Raw genomic sequence first — 22,441 nt, forward strand, 5'->3', positions numbered from 1 at the left:
AAATGTTACACTAAACAACATGTAAAGAATACAATATAGAAAACACTTAGTAAAAATTAAGGCCAAATGCCATGAGGCAAAATTCTAACACAGGAGAAAATATTGATCAACCACTGTGAGTTACTGAAAACAATAGAATGTCTTCCTTCAAATTATTTATTAATCATGCTTTCAGAGAGCAAAATTATTGAATCAATTGGAAGAAACAAAATTGAATCAATTGTGAAAGAAATAAGTCACAACATCAAAACTCAAACTATACAGAATCTACACATAGCAAAATAAATGAAAATAAATAAAGATCCTACCAGTGCTGGGACATGAGGTTAGTGAAGCATTAAATACATTTGTAAAATTCACCAAAAAATAACAGATATAATATTGGAGATAAATACTCCTATTCAATGGAAATTTTTTTTTTTTTTTTTTTTGGATAAAAAAGGGAATCTATGAAGAGAATGAACAATTTTATTTGAAAAACATCATGCACTGGCAACACTGATGATTTGAAAGCAAAAGCTATAAAACATAATTAAAGTATGAATAAATTCACTACAAAAAATAAATTTTACTCAATAAATAGGTTTACAGGATTACTTTGTGCAATTTTATCCATGTCCATATTCCATTTTAATCAATTCCATATTACAATAACAATAAAAAATGTTTTGTTGCATTACACAATTTTAGTCCAATAATTTGACATCAGTAAATTCTGAATATGTAGGATGACCAAACTTTTGCTGTATTGTGATCTTGCTCAACTAAGTTTAATCTAACATAAGTTTAATCTTTAGGTATGGGGCAATTTTAATGACTTTTGACAAAACATTTATTTGGCAACAGATAATGATTAGGGAAGGCTAACACTAGCTCAAACTTAGTAAACTCCCATGTAAGACTCAACTATAACTGCATTGCTTTCTTTTCCTGTTCTTTGAGATGTAATATCTCCAACCCAATATTCTTGGTGATGAGACAGATAAATAATTGGTAAGTTTGGCCATTCGTGGTAAATGTTCAACAGGCTACTGATTTTTTTTTCATTTGGTGCCATAAACTACAATTACATACAAGAGGACAACACAAGTTTTACTGTAATTAAAATTAATAGACATGAGTAAAAAAGAACAAAATAGGAAACAACAGCAAATTCTTTTTAAAATTTTATCAATGCAGAAAAGCTTTTAAAAAAACTGGAAAGCATTGAATTTTGCTAATTTTATTAAAAATATAAGCAATTACATATTATTAAATGATATCTTAATGGATGATCACCTGAGAGATAAATAAATCAAAATTATGAGAAATTTATTATTACAGTAAAAAAAAAAGGTTTTTTTTTTTTTTTTTGTATCCAAAATTGTACTATACCAGGTCTGTATTCTTCTCTTGCTGTATTAATCATTTTATTTGTGGTATCTGCAATATCTAATTGTTTAGCTACATCTGCAGCTGTTTCTTTAGTAGTTTTTAGTACTTCGATAAGAGATTCATCGTCAACTAAAGAACCCTGTAATTGAAGAATGTCTGCTAAAGCATTTCAGATAAATAAAAATAATTTCAAAAGACCATGACTATGTTTATTCTTATATTGAAAAGTATTAATCAATGCAAGAATAAATTTAATATTAGCCATAAAAGCAACAGCAAAATTATAATTATTAAAATATCTAAAAATTTATTTATACTTCAGTTGTAGCAAGCTTGTGAAGTAAATTATCTTCTAATTCCTTTGTTTTTCTTTTGTTTGAAGCAACATTTTCCATCAGTGCAACTCTTTCTGCTTCTAATTCCTAATACAATTTAAAGTAAGAATTTAAATTAATACAAGGAAAAAAAATAAAAAATAAAAGGCCCACATTTTGTGACTCTTAATTTTCTAAGAATTCACAAGACATCTAAGCCTATAATTTAAGCCTCTTTCTTACTTTGCATAACTGAATTTGATGAAGAAGATTAACATTAAAATGCAGAGACACAACATTACTTGGACATCAGTAGGTTTACTATGCTCAAATATTTTCACAAGATTCTCTGTTTACCATCAATAAGTCTTAATGAATTACCATGTAAATCTTGCAAGGATGCAAGCTACATATGCTAAGACTTTCTCTTTCAGATTCTTTGACAGCACTATCTTTTGAGTATTTTTTCTTGATCTAGGAAAACTGTCTTTAATGATCCCCCTCAAACATTTTTTTTTTTTCTGAAGAGATTCTAAATTTCTAGTATTCAATACATAGAATAAATACTATTATCTATTTTATTAGAAAAATATTAAATTTCATTATTTAATTTTCCCTTCTTGTTTTAAACTATTTATAAATACAATGTCTGGAGTTACCGCATCTTTTACAAATAATTGCTATATTTATAATTAATACAACAGAAATTTTGTTGGTCCAGTTAATACTCTTCTACTTCTTAATGGTTCAATTTTCATGCTTATGTGCTCAATGATGTTTCCACATTGTTGCATTATTTTGTGTTTCCTATGTATTCCACATTGTTGCATTATTTTGTCAGTACTAAAAAAACTTTGATGAATATGAATTACTGATGATCATGAACCATCAGTTAGCCTTATTGTTTTAGAGATATTGTGATAATGGGATCTGGCAGTGACTATTTGCCTTTTATTTAATACAGACAGAATCATCCTTTTCTTATTTTTGTACACCATAATAAATACTGATCTTAACCTTACAGTATTACATTCCCCAGTGTTAGATCATCCAGTAGACAAATAAGACAAATATCTAGTCTTACATTCAGAGGTATGTGGTTTCAGCACGGGGGGATAGTGAAAAAAACAATCAGAGATGTGATTTCTAAAGAATGCCAAATTGATTAAACACATGACTAAGGTTATTGCATAATGTATGATATGTGTTATTGAATTATAGTATTATTTTAATATAAATTATATTAATATTTAATTAGATATTCCAAATTTTAAGTTTTTTTAGTCTAATTTTACTTTATTTTGTAATTTCTTAAATTTTTTTGCTGAAAACTCTGAAAAAGGAAAGAAAAGTTTTATTTATCAAAATAGCTTGATGAAAATAAAATTAATAACAAATAAAATTAATTAATTTATGACTAACTGCAAATTTAAAATATAATGGCAAGCATAGCAAATGCAATAATAATAATAAAAAAAAACTTTGCTTCATATTGCTTAAGTTATGATACCTTCACTTCACTTCAACATGAAGGCAGATTTAATATAAGAATGTTTTAGCGCTCTTCTTCGCTTTTGTGCCATTTATGGTCACATCGGCTTTTAGATTTGCTTTGTAATAAGTACTTAAATTCATTTTGTATAATAAGTCCAATGGTTCACATTCCTCGCTCTTCTAGATGAAGTTGGGTTAGTAGTGGGAAATAAGAAGCTAAAAATGCAACTAATTTTTTACTCACATTTACAGACATTAAGTACATTTAAGTATTATATATAGAATAAAGCATGAAAATGTCCTCATAAATGACTCATAGGTTCCAATTACAGTGAAACCTCAGTTTACGAATTTAAGTTCTCCCTGAAGGTCATTTGTCAACTTAAATATTTGTAAACCAAAACAATTTTCTCCGTAGGAATAAATGTAAAATGGATTAAATCATTCCTGGAATTTGCTCATTTAAACTTTACTAAAATACTTTGAGCACAAGTTTATAACCCCAAACCAATAGAAATCAGTGAATATAAAACAAAAAGATAAACGTAATATTAAATAGACAAAATAAAATAAAAAAAAATTATTGTAATTATACAAAGGAGAGCAGATTGCAAGTGGAAAATGGTGAGGAAGATATTTTTCTTTAAATGTGAGATTTTTTTCCAGAAAAATAACAAATAACAATCTTTGGAAAAAGGGCATTTTCTTTTATTTTTCTTTGTCTCTATGCATTAATCAAGTCTGCTTGAAACTTGCTGGGATTCTGTTTTATTCAAATTTATCCAATATTATTTGTTGTTTCCTACATTTTAAAATGTTTTTTAAGTCAGACATGGCACTGTCATTCAAAATGCTTATCCTGCAACTTGCTACTGCTTCATGAGGATGATGTCTCCATTTTGTATGAATTTCATGGATCAGATAAACTAGGATCTTCCCCCTCTCTTTCTTGCCTGCTGAAGACATTCCTGCCATAATCACCTTTCACTCAAGTTGTAATTCTTTCTTGTTGTGCTTATCTTTACAGTCCTCTAGTAACATAACATTTCCATGTTACTGTTTCTCCTTTTTTAACTTCTTAACTCACATTTTTGCCTAAGATACAATATCAGAGATAATAATAATGAAAAAAAGTTTCAGTGTTTAAAGTCTTTGCTGTAATCCATTCTGGCTGTAGTTGTCTCAAAGTTGAATTTATGGTCCTGTAAATCCCTCACTACCAGGCTTTCATAATGAGAATTAAGTAATGGAAAATATTAAAATAATGTTTCCAGAAATCCCCGAGTGTTAATTATGTGGCATAGATTACCTCAAAACACCTTTGAAATTTGTATGTTAAAAATCGTAAATCGTAATCATATGTATTCTATGTGATAAAATTCTATTTGAAAATCGTAATCACATACATTCTATGTGATAATCTTTTTTTAAGTTGAGTGTTTGTAACTCGAAACACTATTCATCATCCAAGGTGTTTTTTGATCAGATAATTTATTCATGAAATAAGGCATTTGTGATCTGAAGTTCCAGTATAATTGTATATTAGAATACTTTTATAACATTTTAATCTAAATTATTTAAACTTATTTTAAAGCAAATTGCAAATATTTTTAGCTCTCCTAATTTAATTACTTATTGCTTTTCATCTGAATGAAAACTAGTAAAGGAAAGTTCACAAAAATAAGAGCAAAGAATTATAATGTACTTGTTTCTCTGCTAAAATAACACGGCCGAGGAGTTGATCTTCAAGACCTTTCATAGTGACAGTAAAATCAATAACAGAAGTTCGAGCTGACACCTGATTAAAAATAGGAAAAATATATATATAAATAATGAATAATAAGAAATACACAGATTAAGTATGAAACAGTTTTTTGTAATCTCACCTCAGGAGCATATGTTGGATTAGGAAGCTTTGTTGTAATATAAAGTTTAAAAGATTTTAAAAAATCAACATCTTTGTCACCTATTTTTACCTGAAATGACAGAAATTGAGAAAGGATTGAATTAAAAATATTTGTTTTGAAGAAAGTTTTAAAACTTACATGTAAATTATCAAATACCAACTTTAAGTATACTGCCAGACTTTACAAAGTTTTTATCAAGAACATTATCTAAGACTGGATCGAGTTCTTCTCCAACATCTTCAATTAATAAAGGAAGTCCTTGTGACAAAGAATCTTCAAAAAACTGACGGAAGAATTTGTGATTTAAGTTTGAAACCTGGTACACAAAAGGAAGAGAAAACAGATTATTAAATTAAAATTAAATAATATTGTGCAAACAAATTTTACGAAATAATAATGTGGAATATGTTAAATATCCTATTTAGAAAAAAAAAAAAAAAAAAAAAAAAAAAATATGAAAAATCAAGATGTAGATACCTTAGGCTAAGTAGTAACATTTTAAACCACAAACAACATTAACAAGTTCCAAAGACTGAGGATTCAAAATGAGATTGAAAAAAAATAATATATGTAAAACTTTAATGCAAACTAATGTTATTTGTCCATATAGTTAGTTAACTTAACAATTAAAACCTTTGCCATAGTGCATCATCAGCTGTTGTATACATTTTCCACTGAGCCAACCTCTTTGCATAATTTCATAGACTTTACCGGTTACCACAGTAGATGCAATATATTGGTGTAGCATCACAATACTCAGACATGAGGTCTAACTTCCATCAAAGTCAATAATTAATTTTCTAATTATTAAATGTCTCATATTTTTAAGATAAAAGTATGATACAAATTAGAGGAAGAGCTCATTTCACACAAGTTTGCAAAACATTAGCAAACTTATATCACACAATAGTTAATGTGTAATTATAATTTTCAGTAAGTAAAGAACAGCTAATTGGAAGCTGAATAAGCTGGTGAATATATGTGAAAAACATAACTCACAATTTTTATCCAGAAATTAGAACTCAGAAAAATTACATGAATTTCACAAAGTAAGTGTTTAGAATACACAAATGCAGTTTAAATGAGGTAGGAACACAGCAGGCAAGAAGTACATAATAAAATGAGAGATACCACACTCAGAAAAAAAAATAATAATAATATAAAATGTTATACATACAAACATATTTAAAGCTGGTTACAAAGCATGAGGGCTGGGCTAGTATGCCAATGAAGAATCCAAGCTTTGAACATTCTTTTATTTCATTATCTTCACATATGGATGCTGCAAGCTGTAACAGCCATAAGTTTTAATGATAATGAAGATTTTCATCCATGATTTTCTCATCACAGATAACTCAGGTACCATATTAACATGGAATTGTTTTTCTTTCAGCTTTCCTCATAGATAGCACACAGTCTGCTATAAATTTCAGGTGCTTTTTGAACTTCACTTTAAATCCAATAACAGTGTGAAACTTTATATAAATGCTACGCAAGCACAAATGGGTGGAGTAGAGGACTATTACAACAAAAGATGAAACACAGTACATCTAATTACACATAACATCTTTATCATTCCCATTTTCATTATCAAGCTCTTTGAACTATTATTAAAAATAGTGTTTATATTATCAAAAAATAACTAGTTAAAAAAAGTTATCTCAAAAAGAGCACAAGACCAGTGAAATAGATTACCTCTTATTTTACAGATCATTAATCCTTTTAGAATGTTAGAATGAAAAAATGCAAAAATGTTAATATTCATATATTCTTAGAGACATAATAAAATAAAACTTAAGTAATAAATAAGAACATTAGTAATTACTATTAAGCCGTTTTTTGTTTCTTTTTTAACAATCCATGCCTTGCCTTGACCTTGGGGATCAATAAGTAATGGATATCTTTCAGATTTAGTAACTATTATGCCATTTTGAAGAGAAAGTTCATCATTGGGCAAACCCTGAACTCCCCAATCAGCAATCTGTAAGGAAAAATATTCAATTTTTAAATCAAATCGAATTAAAAAGGATGCCAATTACAAAGTTTTGTAGTAGCATAACAGCTTTAAAGCTAATATTCCACTGATTTTGGGGTACATTCTTGTTTACAAATTATATACCAGTATTGATAGAATACAACAATAATTTTTAACTAAGAAACATTGCATTAAATAAACAGTATGTCTTACCGTGGGTGCATCAGTTAATGAATTAATTATACTTAGATCTTCAGTGTACGGAATTTTTCTGTTATCAAGCTCTTTCTGCCAGAAATTTAGAAGAATATTGCGGAATTCTTGATTAAAGGGGCCAGCATAAGATAGAAAACCAGTCAACAAAAGAGCATCGCCAACAAGTCTAGTAAAAGAGATGAAAAATATCTTAATTTTCTGTTTAAAAAAAAATTTAAATACTGAAACAAAATTTTATCATAATTAATAAAATTGTTGTTTCTAATCTCCCTTATCTGACATACAAGAACAAGTCCATAAATTTTATCATAGCAAGGAGTAGAAGCCTGCATCCTATGCACCAATGGTACACAGGAACATCCCCTGGCTCGCTACTGGAAATCAAATGTGACCGTGGCTCCCAGACTGCTCTGACTAGACTAACAAGTGACCACCTTAAATGTCTTTACTTTGATAGTGGCAGAAAAATCCATCCCACTTGTAAAAAATGCTTGACCATCCAGCTTCACCGGATCACATACTGGGTTGCAGACTTTCTAAGGAGGACTTAACATCCGATCCCCTCACTGTTATTGATTTTTTGATGGTCAACAACCTTCTGGAGCTGATCATCTTTCGAGGATAAGCAACAACAACACAAGCCTGCATATATTGTTGGCATGAACTTTGAGCACAATACAGGTGATAGTATGACTTTGTTCAATTTTGTCCCAATTTTGAAGGAAAGAAGCCTGAGGAATGGTTTGAAGAGTCTTCCATTCCTCTTGCCCAACCACCAAACCACTCACAAAGATATTCAGCTCGCAATCTATATTTGAGTGATTTTGATACATTTACAAACGCCCAAGATTTGAACCTGGTCCTTTCAGTATGGCAGTCACCATCACTAACAATTATCCCATATGGGCAGCATAAAATTAGATCTCCAAATTATATTGATTCGCTTTAAAAAAAGAGAGAGAGAGATAGAGGAACAAAATGATCTGAAATTCTTAAAAAAAAAAAAAAAAAAAAAAAAAAAAAAAAAAAAAAACCATTTTAGTTTTTCCTTTCAAAATTAGACTGCTGATGCTTATATATATATATAACTTATTAAGGTGAAAAACCTTAATAAACTGTGTGTGGTGTTTTCTCCTTTAAAAATTAGATTACAGATATATATATATATATATATATATATATATATATAATTTATTAAGGTGAAACAAAGATATGTTGAACAACTGTTAAGCATTATGTTAACACTTAATAAACCAATTAATGCAAATGAAGTTTCACACTGAAGAATATGGAATCCTCTCATGTATTTCTAACAATAAGAAGTGAGAAGAAATTAAAAAATAGAAAAGTAATATTTTTAACATTTTTCCCCACAAAATTCCTAATGAAAAAATTTACTGCATAGAGAAAAGTCTCTTAATGAAATGCCAATAATTTTCCCATGAAATCTATTTCTAGATCTTGAAAGAGTTTGTTATCTCCTGATATAATAAACTGAAATCAATACATGCCTATTGATCTGACTCTGAAAACGTTTACTATCTTCTGTCCATCTTTCTTTCTCTCCCTGCAAACCTGCAATCAGAGTTTCCGCTGCAATCATTTTGCGTTTGCAGGTTTCTGCAGTGTCTTCCAAATCCTATTGAATTAAAATAGAAAAAGACAGGTAACCTTTTGCTTATAATTACCATCAAGGATAATATAAGAAGATAACATATGTTAGTTTTGCAATATCAGTTGATATCTTCAATAAATCAAATGCTATCAGCTCTAAATTCATATATCTTCATTTTTTTAAATCTGAGACAAGATCTAATATTCTTATATTCAGTGGTATGCCAATGTTTATTTTGAAGGGGACTTAAAAGAAATTATAAGCCTATCTAATATGACTGCCGACAAATAGCGGTGGTGGTCATCTTAATGAAGTGAATTTTGTATTAGTATTTTTTTTTTTTTTTTTTTTTAATGGTCCCAAAGATACTAGTCACTTTCAGAAGTGACCATTTTAAGGAGGTGACTGTCATGATAGGAGTTTTGTGCTTTGAATAAATATCTAGACTGGTGAATACAATAATGTTAAATTACTCTGACAAATTATGAAAATTAGATAAAGAAAGGAATCAAAATTATCTTGATTTTAACATAATAAATAAATAATTCTTTGACCTGATGGATGCCAAAAAAAAATAACTAGTTAAAAAACTTTATCTTAAAAAGAGCACAAGACCAACCAAACATATTATTTCTTATTTTACAGATCATTAATCCTTTTGAATTTATATAATATTCAACTTTAGAATAATGGATATAATGTCAACATGTGCACAAATGTGAACATGTTGACTAGATCTACCTTTTGTCATTATTTTTGTGTTTTTTGAAAATTATATTACCCCAAACACATAATAGACAAGCAATTGAGATTATAGACTTGCAACAGGGACAACTAATGACCACACTGTCATAAAATGATAGAAGAGATTGCTTGTTCATGTTCCATAATAAATTCTTGTGTAGGACTAGTTTTCCATACCACTTCCTATTCCATAGTTTAAAATTGGAATTGGATTATTTTACATACCATAAGAATACTTTCATGAAGACTAAATATAACTGTATAAGTTAAGGTAAATTCACTTCTTATGAGAAAACTAAAATGATTCTTATGAGAAAATTAAAATTTCTCAGTAATTATCATTGTATCTAGAGTAATTAGGTGAACAAGTGAAAGCTAGCTACTCCCTCCTGGTGCAGAGTTAATGAGACTGTGGTGATGGCGATAAGGAGCGCGCCTTGCGCCCTCCGATAAGTGTGGCAACCCTACAGGAGAAGTTTCTTACGAGTAGCGAGCAGAGCGAAACAGGCAGGCTGTCGGGCAGTGTGCGCGAAGTTCCGAAATAAAGCTTAATTTTTATTGTGCACTATGTCTCGTTAATATTTATATCAATGCAGTAGGAATATAAATCTGTGATATGGAATTCGAGGATTGGTGGTAAAAACAACAGGAAATCACCATAATGGTAACCCGGACTGTGTTAAATCGTATGCAAGCACTTTCGGTTTTGACTACAAGCCATCACTCAAGATCTCCAAACCAGAAGTAATGGATTACATCGGTTTTCGTCCTCCGAATCACAGATGAGTAGTAATTATAGATCATTTTATAATTCTGTTTTCTACTTATCATTTAATTTCATTTTCTTTAGTTAAATTTTTGCTTTTATTTTGGCTTAAAAACCTTGCACAATGTCTGATGTTCATGCCGTCCAAATTCCGGTTTGTAACCGATCAGACCCATCTTTATGGTTTATTATGTGTGAAAGTACCTTTGCTCTTGCCACCCCCAAACCTATCACAGAATCCATTACTAAATATAATTATGTAGTTTCTCATCTTCCTCCAGATATCGCATCACTAGTACGGGATTTACTTATGAAACCAGACCCTATTGATCCATATGCAAAGCTCAAAACTGAGTTAATAAATCGTTCAGGAGAATCTTCTCAGCAAGAAATTCGCCAATTATTATCTGGAGAAGAATTAGGTTCTCGAAAACCTTCCGATTTGCTTAGAAATATGAAACGTCGAGCAGAATCTTTAAATGTTCCTGATAACTTAATGTTAGAATTATTCCTTCAACGTTTGCCTTCGACTGTTCAGTCTATTTTGGCAGCGGTTTCCAATTTAACTGCAGATAAAGCTGCAGAAATTGCCGACAGAATTTTAGAAGTAAATCCAACCCCAGGGACTTGTGCCGTTTCTCGCACAGTCGATCAGTCTCTTGAGGATAAATTATTTAAACAAATAGAAAAATTAAACAAACGTATTGATCGCATTTCTCTTTCTCGTGGTCGCTCACCAAATCGCGGAGATCGCAATAAGGAAAGAAGCAATTCCAAAAGGAGAGATTATTCTGTTTGCTGGTATCATAGACATTTTAGGAAAAAGTGTAGAGATGACAAATGTACAAAACCTTGTTCATGGCAGGGAAACGAAACCAGCAAAGAATAGAGGCGACTTATTCTTTGCCTCAAGTTTCACGTCGCCTGTTCGTTCGTGACCGTAGAACAAACCTTTCATTCTTGGTCGATACCGGCTCTGACGTGTCCTTACTTCCAGCAAATAATTCTCAAAAACGGAATTCGTCCCAACAAACACTTTTCGCTGCTAATTCTTCTACTATTCATGTTTATGGTCAAAAAACACTTTCTTTGGATTTCAAATTAAGACGACCGTTTACATGGACTTTTCTTATAGCAAATGTTAGTACACCCATTCTTGGAGCAGATTTTCTCCATTTCTTTGAATTGGTGCCTGATCTCAGAAACAAATGTCTCAAAGATTTAAAAACGCATTTTAAAACTGTCGGTTGCGTGAAAAAGGCAAGCATTTATTCAGTAAAAACTGTATTTAGTGATACACCATATCACAAAATTTTAAAAGAATTTCCTTCAGTTACTAGATTAGCAGATCCTAACCAACCTGTTAAACACAACACCGTTCATTATATCATAACTAAAGGTCCACCTGTGGTTGCAAAACCTCGTCGGTTAGCTCCAGATCGCTTAAAAATAGCAAAACAAGAATTTCAAACTATGATGCAATTGGGGCATTTGAGACCTTCGAGCAGCAATTATGCATCCCCACTTCACATAGTTCCAAAAAAGGGAAGTCTGGAATGGAGACCTGTAGGAGATTATCGAGCATTGAACGCTCAAACAATAAAAGACAAATACCCTATTCCATGCTTAGCCGATTTTACTGCTGCATTGCACGGTACTAAAATTTTTAGTCATGTCGACCTGATTAAGGCATACCATCAAATACCAATTAACCCAGCCGACATCCACAAAACCGCCATATGCACACCATTCGGTTTATTCGAAAGTACTCGTATGCAATTCGGCTTATGCAATGCTTCCGCGACTTTTCAACGTTTTATAGGTGAAGTCACGCGGGATTTAGAAGGTGTTTACGCTTTTGTCGATGACTTGCTCATAGCCTCTAAAGATTCTGAGGAACACTGCAGGCATTTGAAAGCTTTATTTTCCAAACTTCAGGAATATGGACTTTGCATAAATGTTTCAAAATGCACCTTTGGTCAAACGTCTATTGATTTCTTAGGTTTTCACCTTAGTGAAAACGGAATTGAACCCCTTCCTGACAAAGTCAAATGTATTTTAGATTTTCTCAACCTACCACTCTCACTCAGCTTCGCCGATTTTTAGGCATGTTTAACTTTTATAGATATTTCATACCTAAAGCAGCACATATTCTTTCTCCTTTAAAAAAATTGTCAGAAGGCTATACTAATAAAAAGAAATCTCGTTCTCGTGTTCAGGATTCATCCCCACAACTAAATTGGAACGAGAATGCTGAACAAGCCTTTATTGCTGCCAAAAATGCCATTGCTCAGGCTACCCTTTTGAGACACCCTATTCCCGGAGCCCAGCTAAGCATCTGGGTAGATTAAGGCTCCTATATACCAGGCTGAATCATCAGGCATTCGCTATCCCAAGTGGGAGATTAAATGGTGGCTGTGTAGTTACGGTGCAACAATTTTTTGTGTTTTTTTTGTGTAAAATGGGCGGATGTGCAGCTATTAATTGTTCAAATCATTCACGGAAAGGTCATACATTGGTAAAATTTCCTAAAAATGAAGAAAGAAGAAAAATATGGGTAAATAATTGCCGAAGAGACAATTGGAAACCTGGTCCAAGCGCTGAAATTTGCTTAGTAAGTATAATGTTAATTACGCCTTGATTTAGAGTTTATATCTTCTCTGATGTTTATAATGTGTAAGTAAAGTGAAATTCTTGTGTACAATAACCTAAGTATCTGCTAATTTCTGTAATAATAGCTATAATTAAATTAGTCTAGGGTTAATGTACCCGTCGCCAAACATCGCCAATGTGGATATTTTGAATGTGGAAAAGAAATTTCTCTTCTAATATAAAGCGCAAATTTTGTTTTCCTGTGCTAATTGTGGAAATTATACTAATGTAACATGAAAATCATTAGCATATTGAAATTTATTAAAAAACAAATCATAATTTGGAAAGTCAAGATAAAATCTGAATGTTTGCTAAAGATATATGTAACATTATACTATAGTTGCAATATCGTTGGAATGATATATAATTTTTTTCTTTATTTTATAATCACTATTGTTAAAAAGTTAGATGAGTTTTTTATGCACGGTGCCCACTAATGTTTTTTGGTTAAAATAACTTCCAGAATTTTGACATTGACATCTGAAGTCAATAGAATAAATTGAATAGTATGAGACAAAATATATATAATCTGACTTCAATAATTGCAAGTACCATACATTTATAATCACAGTATTATACAATTTGGCAATGGAGTAAAGATTTAGAAATGAATGCAGAATATTCAAATAAGCACAGAAAACTTGTGAAACTGCATGTGTATTTTTCAAAAATAATTGTAGTGTTTTTAATGCATGTGTAGTGTTTAATGCATGCATAACAATCAAATAAATCTGCCTATAATGATGAATTTCAAAGGCCAAGCCAAAATCCTTTCATGAATTTGATACTTCTAAAGAATGTGATCTCGTCAAATTAAATCCTCATGACATTGATAAACAGTTATTACTGATATGTGTTACAAAGCAGATTTTTATACATGATAAATAATATTTTCTGAAGCGTTATTTTGTGTTGTCATCTCTAAATAAGAAATTGCCTACAAATTCAGAAAGCTACTGAACTACGTTCTAGAGTTTTTAATAACTTTAATTGGATATGTCTGTGGGGATGTAATTTAAAAAATTGTCGTTTAAACTGGCCTTGATGCTTTTTAAAATGCATGTTGGCACTGTGCTTCGAAATTAGGCCTATGTTTTGAATGATTAGAGAATTAAAAATTAAATATTTCAATTAAAGCAATAAACATTACTACAATTATAACAAGAATCATAGTCTGCTCTAATTATAAATGTATTTATCGGCCTAGTATCTTAAAAGTTGGGTGAAGTGAACTCATATTTTCTTATCTATTGTAAGAGCACTATAGCAAGAAATATAAAGTTTTATTTTAGTTGTTTTTAATTTTATAGCAAAACACTACTTCATTTAATTTTTGGATAATGTTCTAAAGAACACTTTAAATTATAGGCAAAAAATAAATATTGGATAATTAAATTCTGCCCAAGCTTACAAGATGCTGCTGCTGATATGTTAGACATGGTTTGTTTATTGTTTCAGTTTTTTATAATACTGGGCCTAATTTAATTACCTGCATATTTATTTATTGCCTATACTTACTTACAGTTCATGCTTGCTGCCTTTGGCACAACCTCACTGTGTGAAACACTTTTCTCACATTTCTTTCGTGTGGTTTGTTTTTTGTACTTTTATTTATTTTGTATACTTTTTTTTATTACTTTATGTATTTACAGGATCATTTTGAGGAATCTCAATTTGAGTCACTATGCAAAGATAGTTAAAAACTAAGAAAAACTGCAGTACCAACACTCTTTAGCATTCCAAATCCACCACCATCTGTAACTGACAAGAGGATAAGAGAAGTAAGATGTCCTAAGCCAAATACTGAAGTGGTAAATTATTTAATATTCTCCAAAAAAATTGTTGAAAAAATCATTGTTATTACAAATATATTAATTCAGTCAACCATTGTTTAAAAAAATAATCACAGCATAACATGTTTACTATTTCTTTTTGAATTTAGGAAACTCTACCTGCTTCAAATGAAGAGTTGTTAAAAAAAATAGAATTCCTTGAGCAACAGCTTCAAGAAAAAGATGCAAAATTGACATCATTTTTGTCCGATGAGCAAGTAGGAACCCTTGCTGTGCAGTCAAAAAGGAACTGGTCAGAAAAGTCCATTATAAAAGGACTGAAGATGCGATTTGCTTTGAGCAAACATGGATATAATTACCTCAGAAGTACTGGATATCCAGCACCATCGTACAGTACCTTGAACAGGAGGATTAGGGACATAAAAATTAATTTCAGCATTTTAGAAAATTTGTTTTTTTTCCTCAAGACAAAAGTTCATTCATTGGATGCTCTTGATAGGAACTGCTGCCTTTTAGTTGACGAAATGGAAATAGCTTCATATCAAGATTTTGATACATCGTCTAAGTCATTCATTGGAAATGTTACGTTAGGAAGCTAAGCATTACACTATTGTAATGCTTAGAGGCCTTAAAACATCATGGAAACAGATTGTTGCCAATGAATTAACAGGGCCTTCAACATCAGGTTCTGACATGAAAGATCTAATTCATAGAACTGTAGTAGCAGCTAGAGAAATAGGTTTAACTGTAAGAGCCTCTGTTTCAGATATGGGAAGCAATAACAGAGCAATGTGGTCGTCATTGGATGTGTCTGTCTCTAGGAGAGATAGGAAGACAAATTACAACATTGGAGGACCTGATGTTTTCATTCACAGTATTGCAGATGTACCACATCTCATTAAAAATATGAGAAATACATTTCTTTCAAGTATTATAATATTACCAGAGGAATTTCGCCACCAGCATGCCTTGCCATCGAGGATAGTATCTTCAGTGTATGTGAAACGACTCTGGTCAAGTGAGATAGAAGCAGATGCTGCCCTGAGATCTCTACATCACTTGAACAGAGTTCATCTCTTCCCAACACACTTTTCCTCGATGAATGGGGCATCTGCTGTGCAATTGTTTTCTGTAAAAACAGCTGCTGCTATTGAAAAAGCAGGTATTTTACACCAAGTTGCAAAAGAAGCATTAACTTCTGCATGGTGGCTGAGACTTGTAGCAGAATGGTTTACAATTATGACTACAAGGCATCCAAAAAAAGGCATCACTATCAAAAATCAAGATGAGAAATTTAATATTTTATTGAAATTCATTCATGTGACTGAAACTATTCAGTTTGGGAAAGCATGGAAGCCATTTCAAACTGGCATTATTATGAGCACATTGAGTGTTGTGAAACTCTCAAAAGAATTATTTTCCGAGGGGTTTACATTTTTCTTACCAGGCAGGTTGACACAAGATGCGCTGGAAAATGCCTTTTCACAGATTAGACGAAAGTTGGGTGCAAAGCCTACTGCTTTGCAAGCCAAGAGAGCACTGAAATTAGTGTGCCTATCACAGTTCATTTCAGATATCAATAATCCAAATTATTGTTCTGAAAGTGACCACAGCCTCTTTGATGCTTCTGAATTAGAGGTTGCTATCAGAAAGGAGGTCTTGCATCCTATCTCCAATTCTGTAGTGCCATCTACCTCTTCTGCAGTGGCAGTGAAACGTCGCTTGCCCCCAGCTGTGGAAGAAAATGATATACATTACATCGCAGGAGCCATATATAATAAGTTGTTGAAAAAAAAAAGCATATGTGAAAATTGTAAAACAGCTATGACCATTTCAGAGGACATGCTGGAACCTGACATACCCGAGCATCGCACAATTCTTACAAAACATAGCAATAAAGGTGGACTGAAGGTCATCTCTTCAGGAATGTATCAAATATGTAGGGAAGCTGAACGAGAATTTCAAAAATGTAAAGATGTACTCCTTCGTTTACAATCAGCCATCACAAAAGAATTAGTTGAAAGAATAATTGATAAATGTACGCATGTGGCCATGCCAGAATGCTGTAATCTTAAGAAAGTAATTATTGATAATTTTTTTATTACTAGATGCAAAGGCCTTACACAGCATCTTATCAACAAAAGAGCCCATAACGTTTCATATTCATCAGCATCGTCCAATAAGAAACAAAAAGTAAAATAATTTTAGAAGGTATGTATGTTTTATATTAAATAATTTATGTGTTTTATGTAATATGTATTACTTTTTCCTAGGCTACGAGTATATAAATTTCTGTGTTTGATGTTATATATGTTACTTTCTGCTAGGCTATGAGTATATTATTATGGTATTATTTTCTTGTTTCTAATATATAGAAATATAGCATATTTTCCAGTATAAAATTTCAGTTCAGTTTTACTTAAAAGTATGGGAAAGCAGATTTGTTTCATGCATGATCTTTATAATACTGGTATGAAATGAATGAATTTTAATCTGTAAACAATTTTTTGTTAATATTGAAATGTGTTTCCTTGGGTACATTTTTAGGCACTTGTGGATCATGTCAGACAACATGCAATAGAAAAAAGATGTCCGTGTGCATAAATTTTTCATTGTGTTACTTCATTTTATCTAAATTTCAAGGATAATTATTTTCATTTTTATATGGCATGTTATTAGTATAAAGGCTAGTGAAAATAAATTGGTATGTGTATCTGTTTTTGAAGTGTAATGCTTAAATAAAAAGATGGTGTGTGTTTCTTCATTTAAATAAAATTTCAAAGATAGTATTTTTCAGCGTTGTACTGTTTGTTATTTCTCAATGTAAAGGGTAACAAGGGGAAAAAAACTGGTATGGTACATCTGTTTTTTAAGCATGATAATTTTATTTATTTCTTTAGTGATGCATATATATAGAGAGAGAGAAGGTATTTGGTCCAACTGAAGTTATAATAAATCTAATTTTACTAGATCTCTCCCTCCCCTCAGGTGTAGAAAATTTTCAAATGCAGAAAGTTTATTTGCAGAATTAATTCATTTCTGATAAACTTATTATCATTAATTTTTTATATACCATGTTATTAAGTTACACGTATGACTACTGTGTAATAAACTTGTATTTAGGGCAAAAAATTAACTGTTTTGCAGCTGGTGACTAATATCATATGCTTCTAAGAATATTACTTTAACTTTTTTCATAACTTTTGTATTTCAGGAACATGAAACTGTTATTTTGATATACTTAAATAATAAAAGTGTGTATCTGAATCAATTAATGGATACAAATATTTTACAGTTATTTTTAGAAGATATTTGCCATATCGCTTCTAATAATTCATAAAGTATATTAAAATATAGGTAAATAATTTGGTGCAGAATTCAAATTTAGGGTTTGAAATATAGTGAATCATGAGACTAAATGATTTTTATTGTCATGATTTGCCTGGGCTTAAGAATGTACTTTTCGCCCGGTGGAAATTGTCATCAAACTGTCCTGAACAGGCTTTTTGTTGATAATAACTTCCAGGCTTATCAGTACCTCCTTTTGAGTGGATGGTATACAAATATAGTACCCAATTTAAATTACATTGTGATTGTAATAATATTGTGGTATTAAATAAGTGATTATAATTACAATTTAGATAATTGCTTTGTAATTATATTACATTGTATCTGTGAACTCTTAATTTCATTACTTTATGCAATTATGTTGTAAGTGCATAATCTAATTGCAATAATATAATCTATTCACAATTACAAAATAATTATAAATGCAGTTACATCTTAAATAGAGGCCATTTTAATACTTTTAAATTTTTGCAAGATAACTTCCCATTAAGGTTCATTTGGAGGAAACTATGCAAATACTAAAAAAGAAGTTATGTTAAATTTACATATTTTGTACAGTAGTTTCTTGTTATAATGCTGTTCAATATATCTTCAATACTTTTGTAAATTTAACGACATTCTTTGCAATTACTCTGGGGCTTTAAAAAGAAGTTTCTTAGTTATGCTTTCTAATAAGAATGTGTTAAAAATTAAGTATTATGTATAATAACTAACAATTAAAAAAACTTGACTGCATGAAAATGCTGTTGCTGTGTAAAATAAAAAATAAGCTTTCTTTTATGCTTTGAAATGAATTACATGTGGTTAAGTCGTCCTTTTACAATTTAAGAATGTGGTTAACACACATTCTTAAATTGGACAGGTTTTATCTAAATTATTAGTATAAAATATATAAACTATGAATTATTTTGTAACATAACTCAAATTACAAAATTCATTCTATATACGTTCAAATTTATTATCTTTTATGGAATAACTGTTTTTTAATTTAGGTAAAAATTGGATTTTTAGAAGTATTACAAATACAATGCAACACAAAGGTGATCTGATTGGAGAGGAAGGACTTTTTATTACGGTTTCTAGTTCGTATTTATATTACATTTGGTGAAAGTCATCCAAAACACAGAATGCTGTACTTTCTTCTTCCATATATGTTATGAAATATTTCACACATTTAAAAGAAAGTGTTTCTTCAGAGTCTTGCACAATTATTTCCATATACCTCAGACTAAAATGACAACATATTCTTAAGTTATTTTTTTAGTATGAATTTACAGTGTTTTTATGGAAATTTTTGTTAAAATGTCATTAAGATAAATTTATTTGCACACTCTACGCTTTAACTATTTCCCCATTTGACACTATTGAAAGTTTTTATTCATATCTTATTTATTTTAGTCTGCTAACGAAACTGAAACATCTAAAGAATAAGTTATTTTGAATATGTTTACAAAATATACGCGAAATTTTTATTTAAGTGAAAACGTCTATATACTATTCGAGAATTAATTAATTATCCGAAAAGTTTATGTGCGCTGAATGCCGCGCGTCTATAAAATAAATCTTTAAAAAAAAAACAGCAGACATTCAGCCAGCGTGTGCGATAAACGCGCCAAAATTGGTAGCGCGTTCCCTCCCTCGCCAAGAGAGAAAAGTTGGTGATTCAGCCTGGTTTAGAGGAGCCTTAGGGTAGATGCCTCAGACGTCGCAATAGGCGGCACACTTATGCAGTTGTCTCAACAAACATGGGAACCTATAGCATTTTTCTCTATGAAACTCAATAAAAGTCAACAGAAATGGTCCGCGTACGATAGGGAATTATTTTCTATTTATTCTGCAATTAAGAAATTCTGACACATGCTAGAGGGCAGAAATTTTATAATTTATACGGATCAAAAACCGTTAATATATGCTTTTAAACAGAACTCTCATAAATGTTCACCTCGACAATTGCGACATTTAGATTTTATTTCTCAGTACTCTACTGATATTAGGCATGTGCAAGGTTCAAAAAACGTCGTTGCTGACGCTCTTTCAAGAATCGAAATTGATTCCATAACAAAATCTCCATTTTTGGATTTTAAAAAATTTTCGGAAGCTCAACGGCATGATCCGGATGTACAAGACCTTCTCAAAAACAACACATCATCTTTGAAACTGGAATTTAAACCGTGCCAATATTCTGATGGTAATATTCTTTGTGACATATCAATGGACATTCCTTGTCCATTTGCTCCAAATTTCTTTCGCAGACTCATCTTTAATCATCTGTACAATCTGTCACATCCAGGAATTGCAGCTACTACGAAGCTTATTTGTTCTCGTTATGTATGGCTCGATATGAAACGTCATATCAAAAATTGGGTGAAATCCTGTGAATCTTGCCAAAAATCGAAAATTACTAGGCATACTAAAGCACCACTGGGCACATTCTCTCTTCCTGATGCACGTTTTTCAGAAATCCATATGAATATCGTCGGACCGTTACCTCCATCAGAAGGCAACGTGTACCTTTTAACTCTCATAGATAGATTCTCCAGATGGCCTGAAGCCATTCTCATCCCGGATATGAAAACGGAAACCATTTGCAGAGCCATCTTCAACTGTTGGATATCTCGTTTTGGCTGCCCATCGATCATAACAACAGATTAAGGTTCTCAAATGAGATCCGCACTTTTTGCAGAATTCACGCGCATTTTGGGTACGAACAGAATCACAACAACAGCTTATCATCCAATGTCCAACGGCATTGTTGAACGATTTCATCGACATTTAAAATCTTCTCTCAAGGCTCACGAGACCAATAACTGGACTGAAAAACTACCAGTTGTTATGCTTGGTATTCGGACAGCCGTAAAGGAAGATCTACAGTCATCTTGTGCTGAACTGGTGTATGGCACAACTCTCAAGCTGCCTAGTGATATGATAAAGTCATCTAAGATATCTTCGTATGACACACAATTTATCACGAATCTTCGGCATAGAATGCAACAATTGAATCCAATAGCAACATCTGCACATTGCCAAGAAAAATGTTACGTAAGCGCTACCTTAAAGTCGTGTACGCATGTATACTTACATGTCGATCGAGTAAAGCCACCTCTGTGCCAACCATATACAGGTCCGCATAAAGTCCTTTCTAGAACGAACAAAACTTTCACAATTGATATTAACGGTCTGAAATCTACTGTGTCTATAGACCGTGTGAAACCAGCCTATTTGCTTTTGGACTCTAATTTGCCTGAACTGAAAACAAATAAAGACTTAAAGACAGTTCAGCAGAATAAATCTGCAAACGAACTCTTTAAGACACAAACTGTCACCAGATCGGGAAGACATGTTCACTTCCCTAAGAAACTTGCTTCTTACATAACAATTTAAAACACTTTTTTAAAATTCATATCTTAACATATTTCTTGTTATTTCATGTTTATTATATGTGTCAATACCTTGTTATATATTGAATTGCATTTTGATCTTTTCTAATTTTATATTCTAATTTTGTAATCATGTAAAAAATACCCGACAGTACGGATCCTCTAAGATAATTTCATAACCTATGTCGTTCCTTTGAATAGCCATTAAAGGAACTGGGGGGAAACTCTGTGGTGATGGCGATAAGGAGCGCGCCTTGTGCCCTACGATAAGTGTGGCAACCCTAGAGGAGAAGTTTCTTACGAGTAGCGAGCAGATCGAAACAGGCAGGCTGTCGGGCAGTGTGCGCGAAGTTCCGAAATAAAGCTTAATTTTTATTGTCCACTATGTCTCGTTAATATTTATATCAATGCAGTAGGAACATAAATCTGTGATATGGAATTCGAGGATTGGTGGTAAAAACATATAGGAAGTCACCATAAGACACAAGCCCCTTCCCATTGCCACGAAAACCTGACTATACCCAGTTTCAAAAGAGGTAAAAGGATGTCCCTTTAAATGCTTTTGAATATTAGGTAAAAATATGATTGAAAATATTAATATGTAAAATATAGGGACTAGCCTAACCCTTCTAGTCCATTGACAGCACACCACTGCTATGTGCCAAGTCAGTACAACATGAGATCCATGTTGAGTTAGACTACAAGTATTTTACAGATTCACACGAGAGAAATTTTTTGTGAAAAGCTACTTTTCACGAAAATACCAAATTTCACTGACCAAGATTCAACAAAACTTGTCAAGTTGTTCTGAGTGGGGAAATTAAAAGCAGGGCAGAAGAAAATCAAATTTTTCACATCTTGTGGCT

The 22,441-nt window shown here is 31.5% G+C and overlaps 1 protein-coding gene across 1 annotated transcript in view; it reads right to left on the reverse strand.

Annotated features, from left to right (window-relative positions):
* Positions 1–22,441, reverse strand: part of LOC118184242 (dynein axonemal heavy chain 8-like) — a 442,084-nt gene that overhangs the window by 79,142 nt on the left and 340,501 nt on the right. The window contains exons 67-74 of the mRNA XM_085817842.1: positions 8,792–8,919; positions 7,278–7,446; positions 6,915–7,070; positions 5,250–5,405; positions 5,069–5,158; positions 4,888–4,980; positions 1,692–1,796; positions 1,375–1,513 (exon numbers count right to left, since the gene is read on the reverse strand). Of these exons, the coding sequence (XP_085673968.1) occupies positions 1,375–1,513; positions 1,692–1,796; positions 4,888–4,980; positions 5,069–5,158; positions 5,250–5,405; positions 6,915–7,070; positions 7,278–7,446; positions 8,792–8,919 (1,036 nt within the window). The remainder of the gene's footprint in view (positions 1–1,374; positions 1,514–1,691; positions 1,797–4,887; positions 4,981–5,068; positions 5,159–5,249; positions 5,406–6,914; positions 7,071–7,277; positions 7,447–8,791; positions 8,920–22,441) is intronic.

Source organism: Stegodyphus dumicola, chromosome 5, assembly GCF_044657685.1.
Source record: "Stegodyphus dumicola isolate Sdum_Otavi_A_Nest chromosome 5, ASM4465768v1".
In the NCBI taxonomy this organism is placed as follows: domain Eukaryota; kingdom Metazoa; phylum Arthropoda; class Arachnida; order Araneae; family Eresidae; genus Stegodyphus; species Stegodyphus dumicola.